We start from the raw sequence: 17270 nt of genomic DNA, 5'->3' as shown, positions 1-17270 counted from the left end.
TAGCAGGAACCTAGTTGTTGGTTTACACCCCAGACAAGGAAACTATGGTGAACTATGGCCCAGGTAAAACTGTTTTTAGAACCACTCCCTAGTTCATTGGCATTAATTACAGTCACAAAGGATGCCATGGTTAGATTGTGAACAATTATTCTTTACCATTTGGATCCAAAATTTCATGTGGCAAAGAGAGAAACAGTTGATTCCTTCAGAGAACATTCCTTCCCTATGGATCCTATGGTTGAGAGTGTTTTGTTTCAGGTGAGCCTGGCTGTTTAAAAAAGCTGGCGCTCCACGAACCAGCTGAGCGGCGGGGAACCAGCTGAGCAGCGGAGGACAGCAGAGCAGCGAACAGCAGGAGTTTGCCTGGGATCTGTGCTGGTGAGTATCTGGGTATCTGAGTGTGTGTTTGGTGAGAGGATCGGAGTGTTTGTAGTGAGGGCAGCTTGAAAGTTTGAGTGAGTGCTTGATTGGTTGGCTGAAAAGGGCGGGAGTTGGGAGTGTTTTGTTTCAAGTGAGCCTGGCTGTTTAAAAAAGCCAGCGCTCTGCGAACCAGCTGAGTGGCGGGGAACCAGCTGAGCAGCGGCGGACAGCAGAGCAGCAAACAACAGGAGTTTGCCTGGGAGTTCGCCTGGAGTGAGCCCACTGAGGCTTACACCCTAACGACTTCTCTGAGTAATTACTGCATCTCCTGAGGAAGCTCATAGTAGGAAGGTAATATGGATGGGAAGTGTTCAACTGTTGTGACCTGCAACTGGATGTGCTATGTTTGTCTTTCTTCCAGAGGACAGAAGCGACTTTGTGTGTACAAAGTGCAAGCTGGTCTCCATATTGGAAGAGAAGGTTCAAGGTCTGGAGCAACAGGTATCGACCCTGCGTTGCATAAGAGAAACTGAAGATTTCCTGGACAGGCGTCAGGATATGCTTCTACAGGCACAAGGTTCTGAAGATTCAGAGCAGGCTGCACAGCGTGGACAGGAGGACGGTGAAGAAATCTGGCAACATGTGACCTCCAGAAGAAGAAGGGGGAACGTCCAGGTACCAGAAACGCAGATACAGGTAAGTAACCGTTTTCATGTTCTCTCCACAGGTACCATTGCGGGGAGTGGCCCAGATGATACGTCTGGGGGAAGGGAGCAGAAGGAGACTCCACCAGTTGAAAGGCATGAGATGCACTGTCCTAAGGTTGGGGGTTCCACGACCACCACTCCCAAGAGAAGGAGGCGGGTGGTGGTGGTCGGGGACTCTCTCCTCAGGGGGACTGAGTCATCTATCTGCCGCCCTGACCGGGAAAACAGAGAAGTCTGCTGCTTGCCAGGGGCTAAGATTCGCGAAGTGACCAAGAGTCTGCCGAGACTCATCAAGCCCTCGGACCGCTACCCCTTCCTGCTTTTCCACGTGGGCACCAATGATACTGCCAAGAATGACCTTGAGTGGATCACTGCAGACTACGTGGCTCTGGGAAGGAGAATAAAGGAGTATGAGGCGCAAGTGGTGTTCTCATCCATCCTCCCTGTGGAAGGAAAAGAGCTTCTCCCTCTTTCAAGTAGAGATAATAAAGGTCCACTCCTACCTACCTCATGGTGGGTGGAAGATGGGGATCCACTGGAGAGCGCCACAAGGAGTAGTGCATAATATGAGGTGTCCTATCACGTTTACTCAGATCAGATTATGACATGATAGAATAGCTGAAATAGTCTATTTTATTTGAATTTTCTTATCGAATTTTTGAGATTTAAGTGTCTCCTCTTTGTGTGCAACAAGACAATTTAAGACACTGTGACAAAGAGGGGATGCTTCTGTTTTGCAACAAAACATCCCACTTGTTATGATTTCAAGACACAAACTGGCTTAGTCTGAATGGGATTTTCTGACAGAAACGGTTTCAATGAAATTTCCCCACCATCTCGATTCCTGGGCTCTATCCCTGGCTCTGGGGGGTTTGTTGTCGGTTAGAACAGGAGTCAGGACTGATGGCTTCTCTTTCCGGCTCTGCCACCGCCTTGCTGTGTAGGCCCTTGGGTAGGTCACTTCCCTTCTCTGTACCTCAGGCTCCTCCCCATCTGTCCAATGAGAACAGGGACAATTCTAGAACTCTGAGCAGTCAAGAGCCTGAGTGAGATAAGGGGCATCAAAGCCCTCTGTTAAGGAGAAAAGGGAGTTTCACGATGTTTCGCACCAAGGAATTCTAAAGTTTGCTAAAATGTCTAGTCTGCGGAAACAAGAAATGGTTGGGGCCAAATTTTTTAACCATTGCCTTTTTTAAAGCCTACTCAGGGATGTGAGTCCCTGTCTTTTAGGTACCTGGGGTTCTTTGCCAGCAGGAGAGAAGAGGTTCCTGCCTCCAGTTTTGTGGCCTTAACAAACCAGGTGCTGTGCCCCAGTTCTCATCTGAGATCCCTGAAAAAGAACATCTTCCCATCCATTTACAAGACAGGACCTATCTTTAAAAGTGGAATAAAGAGAACCCTGGGACTTACAGACTAGCTAGCCTCCCTGGAAAGATCCTGGAATACATTATTAAACAATCACTTTGTCAGCACCTACTGGATAATTTGGTTCTTAGGACTAGTGAGCATGGATTTGTCAAGAACAAATCATTCCAAACCAATCCTATTTCCTTCTTTAGCCTAGTGGAGGTGAGTAAACTGTAGATGTGATCTATCTTGGTGTTACTAAGGCTTTTGACACAGTCTCATAGGACAGGTTTCAGAGGAACAGCCGTGTTAGTCTGTATTCGCAAAAAGAAAAGGAGTACTTGTGGCACCTTAGAGACTAACCAATTTATTTGAGCATGAGCTTTCGTGAGCTACAGCTCACTTCATCAGATGAAGTGAGCTGTAGCTCACGAAAGCTCATGCTCAAATAAATTGGTTAGTCTCTAAGGTGCCACAAGTACTCCTTTTCTCATAGGACATTCTCACAAGCAAACTAGGGAAATGTGGTCTAGATGCAATTAGTGTAATGTGGGTGCAGAGCTGGTTGAAAGCCCATACTCCAAGAGCCCTTCTCCATGTTTGGCTGTCCAACGGAGAGGGTGTACTTAGTGGGTCTGGCAGGGATCAGTCCAGAGTTGTGTACTATTCAATATTTTCATTAATGATTTGGAAAATGGAGCGGAGAGTACGCTTCCAAAATTTGCAAATGACACCAAGCACTTTGGAGCACAGGATTGGAATTCAAAAAGCCCTTAGCAAATTGGAGAATTGGTCTTCTTGAGCCAAACTCCATGGCTGGGCCCCTCTCTATAGACTGGGCTGAAGTGAAACCCCAGAGCCAAACACTCCTCCTCCTGGGCAGTGCGCTCTGACCTTTAATGGTCAGATACTACTTAGCACTGTCAGAGCAGCTTTTGCTGGGGAATTCTCCCAGCACTTTCCAATAGCGGAAAGTATTAAATCCCCATTTGACTGCTGGGGACAGAGCCATAGAACGGGGAAAGAAAAGGAGGACTTGTGGCACCTTAGACACTAACAAATTTATTTGAGCATAAGCTTTTGTGAGCTACAGCATCCGATGAAGTGAGCTGTAGCTCACGAAAGCTTATGCTCAAATAAATTGGTTAGTCTCTAAGGTGCCACAAGTCCTCCTTTTCTTTTTGCGAATACAGACTAACACGGCTGCTACTCTCAAACCTGTCATCGAGTGGGAAGCAACTTGCCCAAAGTCCCACAGGAAAAGGAAAACAACCAGCAATGGAACCAATAGGAAACCCAGCACTGGAACTCAGGAATCCTGACTCCCAATCCCCTGGTCCAGTCCCTGTCAAAGGCAGGGGGAACGGACATGAGGGCCTGGTTATAATTGCCAGCTCTGGGAGGGAGTGTGCAGCAGTGGTTAGTGAAGGGGCCAGGAAATAAGGACTGCTGGGTCCCATCCATGGCTCTGACACTTGGGGTGACCCTGAGCAAGTAGCTTCCCCTCCCCAGGCCTGTTTCTCATCAGCCGGGTTGGGGTCGCAGTCCCTACAGCCCAGGGGGGCTGGGAGGCTCCAGGAAGGTGTGTAAAGTGCTGGGATGTCAGGATCCTGGAGGCGCTGTCACCTCCGCCCTAGGGCAGTGTTCTGCACCCCCTGCTGCAGGCTGAGTTTCTCCGTCCCTTGGCAATAAGACAGACTCTTGTTTTCACAGCCAGTCGACCACCCAGTGTCATCACCCTGTCTGCTGGCTGGGCAGGGTAACTCCTCAGGTCACCACTACCCTCTTCAGCCTGCCTTGGGCTTGGAGAGTGAGGAGAAGAGTGAGGGACGACACTGAACATCCGCCATTGATCGCTCCGTCACCTAGAGCAAGTGAGTGGCATTAGGGTTCCTCTGTGGCGTTCCCTGTCTGTCTGGGGAGAGGCAGAAAGAGAGGCAGAGAATCTCTCCCAAAGGAGATTGGATTTGCAAACAGCCCCCAGGAGCCCCTGGCTCTCAGACCAGGGAGTGGCTTCTCCAGAGCCATCTCCAGTGTGTTTGGAAAGGTCCCAGCAATGGGGCTCCCAGCCCTTCCCTTGTGGGAGACTGTTCCCCAGGCTGAGAGTCTCTGAGCTGGGCCAGACCCTGTGAGCTGCTGAGCATGGAAATCAATGGGAAAAGAGGGGGCCCTGACTTTGCTATACCTAGGGACTTTGAAGTGGGGAATGGTTTCCCAGGAGAAGTCCAGACTCCTGGGTTCTGTTCCTTCTCTAGCCTGGGCAGGGGGCAAGGGGAGTGTGGCCTGGGTTGGCAAGAGGGAGCCGCTTGTCCAAAGTGACCGATGGTCTTTGTGACTGACCCCACTGCTCGAGAGGAGGAGACTCCCCAGTTATTGCAGCACCAGGAATGACGAGAGGGAAAGCTGGGAACAGATCATGCAATGAACTCCTGCCAGTGTGTGTAGCTTGCACTCCTTGCACTCCTGGGGGGGGGCAGGGCCCAAAAGGCTGGTTAGTGAGAGGCTGCCTTGACCCCAGACTCACGCCTACGCCCCGCTCGGTTCCAGGATGGCCAGGCTCCTGAGGGTGTTCAGGAAGAAGGCTCTGCAGGTGGCCCCAGAGCCTGAGGGAAGCAGCTGCCATTTTCCCCAGGAGCAGAGCAGCCCCTCCGCCCCTGCTGGCGGGGAAGGAGCTCCCTGCCGGGCCAGGAGGTGGACATGCCCAGCCTTCTGGCAGAGGGAACCCACTCCTGGTGCAGGCACCGAGGTGGCAGAGGCAGTGGCCAGGCCAAAACGGAGCTGGGCCAGGATGCGGCTGGGCAGGCAGGACCCAGCCCAGGAGCGGAACTGGGCAGGGTGGCTCTGGGGCTTGTTGTGTGGGCAGCAGCGGCCCCAGGAGCCCAGCCCTGATTCCCAGCACGAGGCATCGCCCTGCCCAGCCACTGAGGTCCTTCCAGCCTCCCCAGGGCAGGAGGTGGAGGTGGAGGATCCCTGTCCCAGCACCAGCACCAGCAGCTCAGCCCGCTCCCCATGGGACAGCAGCAGCGCCTGGGACTGGAGCAGCAGCCAGGCCAATGGACGCTTTTGCTTTGTTCCAGGTGAGGAGCCAGGCTGGGCTCAGGGTGAAGAGGGGGCTGTGAACACTCTGGGCCCAGGCCCCTGCCTATGGGGGGCAGGTCCCCAGCCCAGGTGTCTGGCCTGAGCCACGTGAACCCCAGTGACACAAGATGCTGCCACTTTGGTCATTGGTGCTCCATTGGGTGGAAGGTGGTGTGGGGAGCACCTCCCAGGGAGACCAGGACAGTGTGTGTGTGGGGGGTCTCTTTGCTATGGACTCCTGAAGGAGTTGGGGGCTGAAGGCATCACTGAGGGGGGGAGTGTGGGGCCGATCTGCTCTAGGTCCATGAGGTGGGAAGGGGGCACATTGCCCTGCCATGCCCCTGTGCTTCCCCTGAGGGGCAGCAGGGGTGACCCTGTCCCCTTCTCTCTCTGGTGCAGGGACTGCCAGGGTCTCAGAGGAGGAGGAGGAGGAACGGGTGGACATGGTCACAGAGGAGGCTGCTCTCAAAAACATCCAAGAGCAGCTCCAGGGCCGAGAAAAGGTACAAACGTTCCCCAGCTGTGCTGGAACCGAGATTGTCCTGCTCCTTCCCAGCATCCCAACCCCCTGCAGAGGGTCTTGGCCCTCATAAGCCACCACCCCAATGGGGACCTTTCTCCTCCATGATCTGGGACTCCCAAGGTGGGGGTGTTTGTCACACGCCAGCCGGGATCTCCTCCCCCCACAGGCACTGTTCCAGTTCCTGACCCTGCTTGGGTAAGAGTCATGGGTGATTTGGACAACGGGCGGGTCCCCACTATCTCCCATTCAGGCTTAAGTCCTGCAGCTTGTGTGGCTGGGGCAGGGAGGTCCCTGGCTAACTGGCTCTCTCTCCCCTAACGCCACTCCTGATGGGCACAGGATGAGGCCCAGCAGCTCACGTTCCTGCACGCCATCTACTCCGTGTGTCTCACTGCACACCAGAGAGGGCAGGACACGCTGGAGCCGCACTACTGCAAGGTGGCTGTGGTGGAGAGGATTGTAGTGAGCGACACATGGCTCCTGGCAGCTGGAGGGTGGACAGAGACATGGGAGGGGCAGGGGTCTCTCCGGGCCGATGGTTGGGGGATGGCTGGTGCTGGAGGGGCAGCTGAGGGCAGGGATTGCTGGGGCTGAAGATTGGGGTGAAGAGACCGGAGAAATAGTGGGCAGGAATCGGAGGAGCGGGAGGCAGGTGTGAGAGATCATAGAATCATAGAATCATAGAATATCAGGGTTGGAAGGGACCCCAGAAGGTCATCTAGTCCAACCCCCTGCTCGAAGCAGGACCAATTCCCAGTTAAATCATCCCAGCCAGGGCTTTGTCAAGCCTGACCTTAAAAACCTCTAAGGAAGGAGATTCTACCACCTCCCTAGGTAACGCATTCCAGTGTTTCACCACCCTCTTAGTGAAAAAGTTTTTCCTAATATCCAATCTAAACCTCCCCCACTGCAACTTGAAACCATTACTCCTCGTTCTGTCATCTGCTACCATTGAGAACAGTCTAGAGCCATCCTCTTTGGAACCCCCTTTCAGGTAGTTGAAAGCAGCTATCAAATCCCCCCTCATTCTTCTCTTCTGCAGGCTAAACAATCCCAGCTCCCTCAGCCTCTCCTCATAACTCATGTGTTCTAGACCCCTAATCATTTTTGTTGCCCTTCGCTGGACTCTCTCCAATTTATCCACATCCTTCTTGAAGTGTGGGGCCCAAAACTGGACACAGTACTCCAGATGAGGCCTCACCAATGTTGAAGATCCTAGTGGCTGGGTGGGGTGCTGGCTGTGTAATCTCATTGGGAAGTGTCAGTGAGGCCCGAATCTCACACGCTCCTTTGTCTCCTTTGGGTTTCACAGGAGCTCATTGAGGAGCTTCCTGATGACTCTCCACCGGGCGCCGTCCTGGCCAACTCCCTGATTGCTGTGGGCAACCTCAGGTACCAAGACCCTCTTGCCCGGTTCCCCTAACCCCGGTGCTGCTCAGGCCCAGGGCTGGGAGTCACGGCCCCTCCCACTCCCAGGTCACCTCCCAAGGGTGACTCCTCTGGCAGAGGTGGCGGGAAGGTTCCCTCTCTCCTGGCTTGGCTGTTCTTTTCACTCCAGTAACAGTGCAATGGCTCTGGGGAGAGGCTGACTCCCAGGATCAGATACAGGAGGGGCAGCTGGGTCCAGGGAACAGGCGCTATTCCTGCCCTGCCACTGTCTGTCTGGGAAACCTTGGCCTTATCATTCCCTGGCTCGGTGCCTCAGTTGCCATTCTCTCCAACCTCTGCCTATTTCCCTGCAGTTTCACGTCCCTGTTGGTGCCACTCCCACCCCTGCACTGCACAGTCTAATACCTGCTCCACTCTCTCTTGCCAGCACCTGCCCTGGACACCTGCCCTGACACCTGCCCTGGAGCCGGAGCTGGAGACCCACCTCCTTCGCGCTGCCCTTCTTGCCGTGTTCACGCTGGGCACGGAGAAGGATGCCACCCAAGTCCAGGTAGATCATGCTAAAGTCATGGATTGAAGAGCTAGTTGTCATCCTGCCACGAATCCTTGCTAATTGCCTGCAGTGGGATGTGAATGAGAGAGGTCAGGATATGTGTTTGGGGGTCTCACCACTGCTTCCCAGAGACCCCCTCTTCCTATCCTGTGGCACGTGTAGCCCCAGTTTCCCTTACTCTGACTCATGACTCTCCCTTGCTTTGCAGGATCTGCATAGGGTCTTGCCAGACATCCTGGATGCCATGCTGCGGAATCTGCTGGCAGAGTTCTCAGGCTCCGACAGACTCCACTACATCTTGGAGGTTAGACCGATGAGAGGGGTGGGGGCAATTTTACCTAAACTCTCAGATCCATTTTCCAGTCTGTCTTCCTAGCTGGGCCAGCAGTGGGCCGTCCTTGGTCAGGGCAGTCAGTGCAATGCAGTGTCAGGCCCTTTCTTCTGGAAGGACAGAGGAAGGAGCTGGGACTTCAAGCCAGAGCTCTGCCTGGTTCTGTTGAGCACTAACCACAGGGCCCCTGGCTGGCTTGGGGAGTGAGAGTCTGAACCCCTCCTGTAGGATCCAGAAGACGGTCCTCAGAGAAGAGTCACAGGCTCATTCCTAGAAAAATAGGAGGACCCCAGAATCATAGAATCATAGAATATCAGGGTTGGAAGGGACCTCAGGAGGTCATCTAGTCCAACCCCCTGCTCAATGCAGGACCAATCCCCAATTAAATCATCCCAGCCAGGGCTTTGTCAAGCCTGACCTTAAAAACTTCTAAGGAAGGAGATTCCACCACCTCCCTAGGTAACGCATTCTAGTGTTTCACCACCCTCATAGTGAAAAAGTTTTTCCTAATATCCAACCTAAATCTCCCCCACTGCAACTTGAGATCATTACTCCTTGTTCTGTCATCTGCTACCACTGACAACAGTCTAGATCCATCCTCTTTGGAACCCCCTTTCAGGTAGTTGAAAGCAGCTATCATTTCCCCCCTCATTCTTCTCTTCCGTAGACTAAACATCCCCAGTTCCCTCAGCCTCTCCTCAAAAGTCATGCATTCTAGTCCCCTAATCATTTTTGTCGCCCTCCGCTGGACTCTTTCCAATGTTTCCACATCCTTCTTGAAGTGTGGGGCCCAAAACTGGACACAGTACTCCAGATGAGGCCTCACCAGTGTCGAATAGAGGGGAACGATCACGTCCCTCGATCTGCTGGCAATGCCCCTACTTATACATCCCAAAATGCCATTTGCCTTCTTGGCAACAAGGGCACACTGTTGACTCATATCCAGCTTCTCGTCCACTGTAACCCCTAGGTCCTTTTCTGCAGAACTGCTGCAGAGCCATTCGGTCCCTAGTCTGTAGCGGTGCATTGGATTCTTCCATCCTAAGTGCAGGACTCTGCACTTGTCCTTGCTGAAACTCATCAGATTTCTTTTGGCCCAATCCTCCAATTTGTCTAGGTCCCTCTGTATCCTATCCCTACCCTCCAGCGTGTCTACCTCTCCTCCCAGTTTAGTGTCATCTGCAAACTTGCTGAGGGTGCAATCCACACCATCCTCCAGATCATTTATGAAGATATTGAACAAAACCGGCCCCAGGACCGACCCTTGGGGCACTCCACTTGATACCGGCTGCCAAATAGACATGGAGCCATTGAGCACTACCCGTTGAGCCCGACAATCTAGCCAGCTTTCTATCCACCTTATAGTGCATTCATCCAGCCCATACTTCTTTAACTTGCTGGCAAGAATACTGTGGGAGACAGTGTCAAAAGCTTTGCTAAAGTCAAGGAACAACACGTCCACCGCTTTCCCCTCATCCACAGAGCCAGTTATCGCGTCATAGAAAGCAATTAGATTAGTTAGGCATGACTTGCCCTTGGTGAATCCATGCTGACTGTTTCTGATCACTTTCCTCTCGTCTAAGTGCTTCAGAATTGATTCCTTGAGGACCTGCTCCATGATTTTTCCAGGGACTGAGGTGAGGCTGACTGGCCTGTAGTTCCCAGGATCCTCCTTCTTCCCTTTTTTAAAGATGGGCACTACATTAGCCTTTTTCCAGTCATCCGGGACTTCCCCCGATCGCCATGAGTTTTCAAAGATAATGGCCAATGGCTCTGCAATCACATCCACCAACTCCTTTAGGACTCTCAGATGCAACGCATCCGGCCCCATGGACTTGTGCTCGTCCAGCTTTGCTAAATAGTCCTGAACCACTTCTTTCTCCACAGAGGGCTGGTCACCTCCTCCCCATGCTGTGCTGCCCAGTGCAGTAGTCTAGGAGCTGACCTTGTTCGTGAAGACAGAGGCAAAAAAAAGCATTGAGTACATTAGCTTTTTCCACATCCTCTGTCACTAGGTTGCCTCCCTCATTCAGTAAGGGGCCCACACTTTCCTTGACTTTCTTCTTGTTGCTAACATACCTGAAGAAACCCTTCTTGTTCCTCTTGACATCTCTTGCTAGCTGCAACTCCAGGTGTGATTTGGCCTTCCTGATTTCACTCCTGCATGCCCGAGCAATATTTTTGTACTCCTCCCTGGTCATTTGTCCAATCTTCCACTTCTTGTAAGCTTCTTTTTTGTATTTAAGATTAGCAAGGATTTCACTGTTAAGCCAAGCTGGTCGCCTGCCATATTTACTATTCTTTCTACACGTCGGGACGGTTTGTCCCTGTAACCTCAATAAGGATTCTTTAAAATACAGCCAGCTCTCCTGGACTCCTTTCCCCCTCATGTTATTCTTCCAGGGAATCTTGCCCATCAGTTCCCTGAGGGAGTCAAAGTCTGCTTTTCTCAAGTCCAGGGTCCATATTCTGCTGCTTTCCTTTCGTCCTTGTGTCAGGATCCTGAACTCGACCATCTCATGGTCACTGCCTCCCAGGTTCCCATCCACTTTTGCTTCCCCTACTAATTCTTCCCTTGCGGCTGCCCCCGGGAAAAGAGGGAGCTCCCAAGGCTCACAGCCCCCAGCATGGTTATCTCTGCCTCTCGGGCAGACCAATCAGAAACTGTTCTACAGCTGCATCATAGAATGCATTTTCCTGAACCAATCCTATCAACCCAAGATTTTTAAACAAGAGCCCTCTCCCTCCCCTCCCCGCCCCTCCCCTCATCACCCACCCCCTTTAACTGCCTTATTCTTATCTAAAAAAACAGGCCCCAAGCACCTTTCCCACTAGATAGATAGATAGATAGATATGTAACCCTTCTGCCCGTCAGAGTTGGCAGCAACAAGGGCCGGGTTCAATATCTAGGGGATCCATTCCAATAACACAATGCAAACCGGCTCGAGCCCCCATCCAGTGACCTGGGACAAATATATACCACCCCCGCTGGGCGCCTCCAAGAGGCAATACTTCCCCTCTCGCAAGCACATAGTCTGAGTGTAGCAAAAGCCTTTTAATAACAGAGAGAAACAATGTGGCATTATGTTTGGGAAACACCACCAACAGGATTCATAACAAAACCCATGAGCAAAAACCCACCCCAAGCAAATTGGGGCATGCCCTTTTCCCTGTGGTTCTTGAGTCCAGCAACCCCAAATCACTCAAAGTCCCAAAAGTCCAATGCCCCAAAAGTCTCTGTCCCTGGTCAGGGCCGCCCCAGAGTTCGAAAGTTTATCTGCGGAGCTTTACCTCCCAACCTGGGTGGAAATGGGACAGGGGTAAGAGGCACCTTACATGATCTGAAGCTGACCACCCCACGAACTCCTTCACTCAGCTGCGCTCCGCTCCGCCAGCCGCCCCACGAACTCCTTCGCTCGGCTGCGCTCCGCTCCGCCAGCCGCCCCACGAACTCCTTCGCTCGGCTGCGCTCCGCTCCGCCAGCCGCCCCACGAACTCCTTCGCTCGGCTGCGCTCCGCTCCGCCAGTCGCTCCACGAACTCCTTCGCTCAGCTCCACGGCCCACAAGCAGCTCCTGCCATCCACAAACTGCTCCACCAGCCGGCCCGCCAACTGCTCCACAATATATTTTCTGGCTCCCCCACTACTTAACACAACACTCAGTGATTTCAGCTCTTAGGTGAATTCAGCTTGTAGTAGGGGAGCCCCAGTGCTGGTGCACTGTCAGCCCAAAATGAGCTCAGCAGCCTATAACTAGACTTCTAATGAAATCAAAATTAGCTCTGATATTCCACAGTGGAGAGAAGAGGAAGTGCAATTAGCATGTAAGGCCCTCACCACCAAGTATTAGTACTTGTCCCCAGCCTCTCTCCATTCACACAGTTTTGGAACCCATGACCCTTGCCTAGCGAGTGCTACTTAGTTGATGGTGAATCCCTCCATCATAACAAAAGGCCACGTACAGTTCCAAGCACAGTTCCCATAATCAGGGTAATAACAATTTATTCTTCCTGCCCCAATAACAGAGACACTGGGGATCCCACAGCAGCCAAAGTGACCATTTGGGCAGCTATGGTCTCATTCTAGGCGGGGTGGGTGTGCCTATGCAAATGAGATTGGCCCCTGAAGTTCTTTTCCACAACTTGCCACACCTCACCACCAGATGTCAGGGTGGAGCTCATCCTGACACTGCTTACAGATAGATAACCCCATTGGCTTTAAGGCCTTTTAAATTTTATGGGACTTTTCCCACTGGGGCTGACAAACAACAAAAATAATTTCCGGGGTTTTTAGAGAGTGTTCCCTGTTTTAAAATGTCACAGTTCAATTAGGGCTTGTCTACACTGCCACTTACAGCGCTGAAACTTGCCCCGCTCAGGGGTGTGAAAAAACACCCTCCTCAGCTGGAGCCGCGGCAGCGATTTCACGTGGGCAGTGTAGACACCTTCTTAAGAGCTTAAACCAGTTCGTGTTACAAAGGGGCCTCTTTATTTCCCTACAGAACAAGAGAGTTCATTTCAAGGGTTACAAATGTGTTAAATAGATTGTGAATGGTAATATTGCTTTCTCTTTACCATTAACGTTCCCGTAAACAGGTGTTGATCTTACTAGTGTTCAGTAAAACTTGGCAGCCCCTTAGGTTTACATTTAGTTTTAATCCTCTGCCTTTGCTGGAAAAAAAATTTAAAAGCAGAAGGGCCTGCTTCAAATAGGTCAAATTTGGCCTTTGATTTACACTTAAAAAATCACTAGAAAAGAAAAATGGGGGAGGGGGGGCGACAAATACCTTATCTCTGGTTTAAAAAAAAAAGCTAACTGATTCACATAAGCTGCTTTTTCTTGTGTTTTGTAGAAATCCATACTTTCAAAACATGAGGTTTTTAACTGTACCCTGATTTTTAAAGCTTTCTTTACAATTTCAAGGTAACCAAAAAAACCCAACTTTCTCTTTTTGCATTCTTTGATATATTAAGTCCATTTAAACAGTTAAAAAAGAGCTTGTACCTGGGTCTCAGCACACGGACTGCAAACATTTAGAAACAAAGACAGTCTGATAATGCAACAAAAAATCATATTAAAATCCCTAAGTCAATAAAAACTTAATTTAACTTTAACAAATTACTTTTGTAAACTGCCTGTGGTTTTAACCCCGAGATGCTTCTTTATTTTACACTCTTAAGAAGTTCAAAGGGTGTCTTTCGAAAAGCAATCTGCTGTGGGTTCTTGTTTGTTTTAAATTCATATATGTTCTGGCCATCTTTACAGTGAAACAACTTTGGTCACAGGACATGCGAGCTAAACAGGGGAAGGCAGCTATTTTTAAATCCTGCTTCATGCAGATTTTCTATGACAGGCCTAAAGCAAACTTGTTTGTCCTGGTTTACATTTCAGAAAAACATGAGAAAAGAAGAAGAACGTATGTGTGTGTATGTTGGAAACAGAACAAGCCCCTTATCTCTGTCAGAACTTTTTCACATCAGCTGCTTTTTCTTCTTTTTTATCTAAATCCAAACCTTAAAAACGTGAGGGTTTTAACTGTACCCTGATTTTTAAAGCTTTCTTTACAATTTAAAGGTAAAGCTGTTTTGGTTTGGGTCTCTTTTTGTATTCTTTTATATAGTAAGTTTATTTAAACAGTTAATAAAAAGATTTTGTAAATGGTGATATGGCCATTCCCATTTCTGTAACCAGGAGGCTTTGAAATCTACATGCCTATTTCCTTTAATTAACTTTACGGCCCTGGCTTTTGCTTAATGGTAACTAGACATCTTTGGAAAACAAACTGGCTAATTCAAAAATGCCCCTGTCAAACTTATTACTAAAATGCTTTTTGTCTTCTTAGAAACACAAAGTACAAATGAAAAAGCCTTTTTGCTTTTATAAAGTATTACTTTTAATACAGCCTCTAGACCCAAAACAAACACAGAAGCATGTGTTTATGTCTCAGCCCTTGGGCTGGAAACATTTAAGAACAAAAGCAGTCTGATAATGCAACAAAAATCTAAAATGTTTAATAAGCTTAATATAACTTTCATCATGTGTTAAAACTGTTACTGCATTTTTAAAAGGTGCATTTTTTTTCCATTCCAAAACACAGCCTTGTTTTTTTCCAGTAAACAGGAGGTTTAAAGTCATGGCACTGTTTCCTTAGGTCCTGTCTACGCTGGCAAGTTGCAGTGCGGTAAAGCAGCTTTCTGCGCTGCAACTGGTGAGGTGTACTCACGGCCACGCCACTCAGGGCGCGGAAACAGGGCAGTTGCAGCGCTTTAAAAAAAAGTACTGCACAGTTTAAAAAACTTTCTGCACCGGGGCTACAGGCTGCGGTGCCAGTGTAGACACCGAGGTCGATTACGGCGCTGCGATTGGCCTCCGGGAGGTGTCCCACAATGCCTGCTCTCGCCTCTCTGGTCATCGGTTTGAACTCTACTGCCCGGCCCTCAGGTGACCATCCATCATCCCCACTCCATAAACTCCTTTGCCATTTTGACAGTCCCCTTCCTGTTTGCTCAGTGATGAGTGCAGCGCATCTTTCCAGGTGGCCAGGCCTGCTCCACGCACCAGGCGATCCACCTGCTTGGAGCTATGCCGAGCTGCTGGACCTCATCAGCATTTGGGGAGAGGAGGCTGTACAGTCCAGGCTGCACTCCGGACGTAGCAATTATGATACCTACTGTGACGTTATTGACTTGAACTGGGACCATATAGATCATCGTTGCAACCAAGGTCCTGTAGTGGCACCAAATCTTGTATAAAGGGGGGTCCAATAAGGTGTCTAAGGCAAGGTTACGGTTTGCTGGTTATGACTGTGCTATCTATATGCTTGTGTCATTTTTGTATTTTAAGTTATAAGTATTGACTCGATACTGTCTGTGGTTCAAACTTGTACTATGCTTCTGGGTGACACCCCAGACAAGTTCAAAAGGAGTACTTGTGGCCCTTAGAGACTAACAAATTTATTTGAGCATAAGCTTTCGTGAGCTACAGCTCACTTCATCGGATGCAATGCCTAGCCTGCTTGATGACCGATTAAGGACCATCAGCTACACAATTGACCCATTGAGAGAAGGCAGACAAGCCTTGGGACTCAGCACGGTGTGCAGGGACCTGCCAATGGACAGAACTCGGAGGTTTTTCCATGCCACGTAATGGACAGCTTGTTTTGGGACAAAGAAAGAAAGACCACATGGCAAGAGAATATGAAAAGCTGCTGCAGCTCCTCCATCTTGTCTTCAGTCCTGCTTCATCCCTCTGGAGGGACTTTGCTACACTGAAGCTTTGAACCAAGAACTGAAAGACGCATCCCAGCTGTGGATGTTCTCCAGAGACTTGATTTGAACCTGGAGTTTATTCTGTCGCTGCCATAAGCCTGAACCAAGAACTTGGCCATGACTGTATGTCATTGATTCCATTTCACCAATTCTAGCTCTCATCTATAGCTTTTTCCTTTTATGAACAAAACCTTTAGATTTTAGATTCTAAAGGATTGGCAACAGCGTGATTTGGGACAAGATCTGATTTGTATATTGACCTGGGTCTGGGGCTTGGTCCTTTGGGATCAAGAGAGCCTTTTTTCTTTTCCTGAGGTATTGGTTTTCATAACCATTTGTCCCCATAACAATTGGAAACTGGAGCGTCTAAGGGAATTGCTTGTGTGACTTGTGGTGAGCCAGTGGGGTGAGACCAAAGTCTGCTCTGTTTGGCTGGTTTGGTTTGCCTTGGAGGTGGAAAAGCCCCAGCCTTCGGCTGTAACTGCCCTGCTTGAAGCAGTTTGTCCTGAACTGGCACTCTCAGTTGGGTCCCGCCAGAACCAGCATCATTACACCTACGGACAGATTTCACGATGCAAGACAGAAAGGGGCGATGACCGGGACACACGGCAGTTTAGGATGAAAGTGAAGGAGCTGCGGAACGCCGAGCACAGGGCGCGGGAGGCAAACCGCCACTCCGGTGCTGCGCCTACGAGCTGCCGGTTCTCCAAAGAGCTGGACATGATACTCCGCGGCGACTCCACCTCCATTGCTAACACCACTGTGGATACTTCGGTGGCTCGCATGTCAGTTGAGAGTGGACCGAGCCAGGAGGAGGAAATCTTGGACGAGGATGTGGAGGGGGACCCAGAGGCAGAAGATGACTCGGAGGTCAGAGATGCATGCGGCCAGGAGCTCTTTTCTACCCCGGATGTTGGCGAAGCGCAAAGAGGAGAGGAGGCCCCTGGTAAGTGGATTTGATTTTGGGACTCGCTGAAGTGGGTTGCTGGGGGCAGGAGGGTTGCAGAAAGCAGGCTTGTCTCCCACCGCATGCCACCCTGCCGGAAGCAGAGGGGTGGGACAGGAAGCGGAACCATAAAAGGCCGCCCCTCCAGCTCAGTTGGGAGAAAGCTGCTGGAGGAGCAGGACGTCTCTTCCCTGCTCCCCTAATGGAGAGCGCTATCCTGACAGAGAGCCAGAGGGGCTGCCGGAGCTGCCAGACGCCGGGGACTCCAAGGAGCTGGTGGGGCTGCCACTAGCCGTCTACCCCAGCGAAGAGAACAACAACCCTGGAACCCATGTACACACGGAATGGGTGTGTAGGAAGGAGCCCAGGGCAGCTGAATCGGGTTCACGCCGGCCAGCGTGTTGTGATCAGATTTTCCCCGCTGACCCAATGGCGGACCACTCCGCTGCTGTTTAGGGCCCTGGGTGGGGACGCAGTGGAGCAGGAAGGCCTGGGTTCCCCTACCACTGCCACGCCACCGTCAGGAGTGGCAGGTTCCCCACCTGGTTGTCAGGAGGCCTGATTGGTCTGGCGCCCGCCTGAATCAGGACGCCAGACGGTTGTGCTGACTCTCCCGCCAGAGAGCTAAGCTCCTCTAGACGGCGACGGCTCTGCCGGACTGTAGGCCAGAGCCCCCCTACTTGATTGCTGCCCCGCCTTGATCAAGGGCCAGGCAAATGGACCTTCTGCTGCTCTGCCTGCCTGACTGTAGGCCAGAGCCCCTACTTG

At 50.8% G+C, this 17270-nt stretch overlaps 1 protein-coding gene and 1 long non-coding RNA gene across 2 annotated transcripts in view; both read left to right on the top strand.

The window, feature by feature from the left end:
* Positions 1-3576: 3576 nt before the first annotated feature.
* Positions 3577-8257, top strand: LOC125629400 (uncharacterized). The gene is made up of 5 exons (XR_007354413.2): positions 3577-4288; positions 5892-5995; positions 7328-7407; positions 7832-7954; positions 8166-8257. It is a non-coding gene; the product is annotated as an uncharacterized LOC125629400 (long non-coding RNA).
* An 8209-nt stretch (positions 8258-16466) lies between these two features.
* Positions 16467-17270, top strand: part of LOC125629401 (maestro heat-like repeat-containing protein family member 2A) — a 34770-nt gene continuing 33966 nt past the window's right edge. The window contains exon 1 of the mRNA XM_075122680.1: positions 16467-16502. Within this exon, the coding sequence (XP_074978781.1) occupies positions 16467-16502 (36 nt within the window). The remainder of the gene's footprint in view (positions 16503-17270) is intronic.

The sequence above is a fragment of the Caretta caretta genome, chromosome 23 (genome assembly GCF_965140235.1).
Source record: "Caretta caretta isolate rCarCar2 chromosome 23, rCarCar1.hap1, whole genome shotgun sequence".
Lineage (NCBI taxonomy): Eukaryota > Metazoa > Chordata > Testudines > Cheloniidae > Caretta > Caretta caretta.
The sequence above is the reverse complement of the archived record's forward strand: the minus strand, read 5'-3'. Positions and strand labels throughout refer to the sequence as shown.